The 3,190-nt window shown below is 30.0% G+C and overlaps 1 protein-coding gene across 1 annotated transcript; it reads right to left on the reverse strand.

Moving 5' to 3' along the window:
* Window positions 1-1,285: 1,285 nt before the first annotated feature.
* Window positions 1,286-2,548, reverse strand: LOC129916550 (uncharacterized). The gene is made up of 2 exons (XM_055996555.1): window positions 2,311-2,548; window positions 1,286-2,214 (listed from the first exon to the last, which is right to left on the reverse strand). Exons 1-2 carry the CDS (start codon window positions 2,332-2,334, stop codon window positions 1,423-1,425), a joined length of 816 nt encoding a protein of 271 aa, XP_055852530.1. The 5' UTR covers window positions 2,335-2,548; the 3' UTR covers window positions 1,286-1,422.
* Between the last annotated feature and the right edge of the window lie 642 nt (window positions 2,549-3,190).

Raw genomic sequence — 3,190 nt, forward strand, 5'->3', positions numbered from 1 at the left:
AAATAAACTATTTGGGAAAAGCATCAAAAATGTCATTTTTTTTCTCTTTTTTTGAATAGTTTTTCTTAAGTTTTTTAAAATATTTAAATTTTAAACATTTCTAAAAGGCTGTATATAAACCGATAGGAAATTTAATTATATTTAGAAAATTTCAACATTTTCAAATTCGGCTTCCTTTTTAAGTTACAGACAAAAAACAAAAAGAGTCGAAATATTGATCGTTACAAAAAATTATCATATCCTTATAACTTATCCATAGATTTTGAAGAAAGTTATTTTGTTATTTTTGCCAGAAAGTTATCTACACATAAAAAATATAAAACTATGAGGATTCGAAAGATTTAGATTTTTTATTTCTGTAAGAAATTTTTTTTGGCAAAAATTTCCTTTAAAAATCGTTTTTTAAAATGTTTTGATATATTGCTCTTAAGCATCTGCAGTGTACCAAAAAAGTTATTCCAGTATTTGTTGCTTATTTATTTAGCTTTAAGGTGCCGGTTTTGCTGTTCAGATTAATCGTTTATTACTCAAGATATATCCCGAATACTTAGTATGCTGCGAAAAAAAAAAAGACACAAAATTTTGAAAAATATATCTCGAAAACGTTACTATCATAATTTTTGTTTAAGTGATTTTTGAGTTCCCGAGGGCAAAATACGTTAGAAAAACATGGTGGGATTGAGTGTACATTTTGGCCGTAAGCCAGTGAAATCAACAAACATTTTAAAAACGAATTTAATGTAAAAGTTACACCCATACAAAACTGTATGGGGAAAGTATGACCCTAGAGGCACGGGTTTATGACCTCCAAAATTGTTTGTTCACTCAATTCCCCTTATTTAGGTCCTAACCTTTCGATCAAGGGGGTGTCTCCCCCGAAAACATCACTTTGAGACATAACGTACACCCTACTGTAGAGTTTAGACCTTTTATCGAAAGATCTCTGTTTTTAAATTTACCAGTCAACTCCCTTTTATTTTTCTTATAATTCAATGCAATCTTCTTTTTGTTTTCTTTTACATAATAATGAAATTTTCCTGTGTTTGCAATGAAAATAAACACCTGCTGAGATTAATATTTTTCCCGGCAGGCTACTTATCATAATTTTAAGATAGAAAATTTCATATAGAGCTTTGATCTATGTTGACTTAAATTTATATTTTTTCACTACCCTAGTAATAATAAAAATCCATGTGGAGTTGAATTCAAAACAAATATTAAATAATAACCCTTTGAGCTTTTTGACTTTTGAACATTTTTTATAAGAAGAATCAAATAAAGGAAATGCTTTCTTTGATTTTTTATTTCAATAAAAAATGAAAAACAACTATACATTTTTTTATACATATGTACAAATGAATATTTAAAACAACTTCAATAATAATTTAAAATAAACACTAACATAAAACAATGACTCAATGTTTACCACCCACTTGAAACAGGCGGGTTTGGTAAGTAAGGTGATCCCTTAAAAGCAACTGTTGACGGCTTTTCATACGCATATCCATGGCTAAAGCCTTCATTCTGACTACTGGATACGAGTGAGGTAGGCGAAGGGAGATATGATGGCCCTTTGAAACCTGATGCAGCTTGACCAAACTGTTGAGGTTTATTATAATTATAACCAGAATGTTTGGGGCTTTCATAATTGTAACCATCCACGACTGATGCATAATTCTGTTCCAGAAATCCTTGCTGTTGTGCATATTGAAAATCATTATTGGATGATGGCAGGTATGAACTGCCTTTAAAATTTGAATGAAAGCTAGTTGACTGTTTGGGGTTATTTAAATTCGCTGTAGATTTGAAATTTCCATAGTGGGTATGTGGGGTATCATAATGATAGCCTATGTCCGAAAAATGTCGTTGAAAATGTTCCATATTACTTCCTTGAATAGGACTTGACACGTATTCACTAGATGTTGGGTATCCACTATTAAATGGTTTCTTCTTGTTTTTCTCTAAAACATGAGAGCCGAAATCAAGACCATCTGTATTTTGAACTTGTGATGGATTTTTATAATGATATCCAGCGCCGTTATTTGGAGGGCTGTACTGATATCCATTGTTGTATATGGAGGGATCTGGACCGAACTTGGGCTTAGAATATGAGTATTCAGAGTTTTGAAAAGAACCATTGTCTATTTGTCTTTTTTCCTGCGATGTCGTTTGACCCCCCAAACATATAACTAAACCTCCCAAGAAGATTAAATTCTGCAAACAAAAAAATAAAAAATAAATGAATTTTAAAATATTTTATGTGTTCTTCAAATAGTTCTTATCTTTTTTATCATTTATTATGCGACTTACTGTTATAGCTGTAAATGAAATCATGTTAAGTCGAGGTTGAAATTGATTTACGAACTGATATTAACTTCATCTTAAGGCAATGGCTTTTATAGGAGTTGAAAATTAACAATAAAGTTGCGTAGGCTAACAATTTTGCTTCGAAATTGAGTACCTACAAAAAAACAATACATTGCAAAAAGACACGAAAATAAACTCATTGTTGAAGTGTTCCCATTTCATGTATCATATTGTAAATCATTTAGAAATGAAAAAATCATCGTTGATGAAATAATTTTAGGTACTGGCCGGCAGCAGTGGCGTTTGGTTCATAGATACACGAAAAGATATTAATAAACCTTCAAGAGCTCTTGTTGAATGTTATTTGTTGATGTGATACAACTTTTTTTTTTGTGTGGGCTGTGAAGAAAAGAAAGTCGAAACAAGTGAAATGTAATTATGAATTTGAGTGTTTCAATTCAAGAAGTTATGAAGAGGAACTTCTCCAAAATGATATAATGTAATTGATAAATTTTAATTTAAGAGTCATTTTGGAGAAGATTGTTATTAATCATCTATAAATTTTTGTAATGGTATACAAACACACGTCAATATTGATTGTTTCTGTCTGTGCTATATCTATTTAATCTATTACTAAACAAAAAATTATTATGGAAGTGGAAAAAAATAAGTTGTTAGTACAGACGTTCGCGTTCATAACTGTCTCACATTAAAATGGAATCTTAAGATTTAATTAATTTATTTATTGATTTATTTCAAAATAATGCTTAGATTACATATATCTTTATTGAAATTGATTGCAGCTTTGCTTAAACCATTACCATGTACACTGGCTGACAAAATTCTTCGTACGCTTTATATACCTACCTATTTCAATTTCCAA

This window comes from Episyrphus balteatus, chromosome 3 (assembly GCF_945859705.1).
Source record: "Episyrphus balteatus chromosome 3, idEpiBalt1.1, whole genome shotgun sequence".
Lineage (NCBI taxonomy): Eukaryota > Metazoa > Arthropoda > Insecta > Diptera > Syrphidae > Episyrphus > Episyrphus balteatus.

Coding starts and splice junctions, on each gene's coding strand:
- LOC129916550 (XM_055996555.1), bottom strand. CDS start 2,334: ATGATTTCATTTACAGCTATAACA. Junction 2,215..2,310: donor TTTCATTTACAGCTATAACA/GTAAGTCGCATA, acceptor TTTTGTTTGCAG/AATTTAATCTTCTTGGGAGG.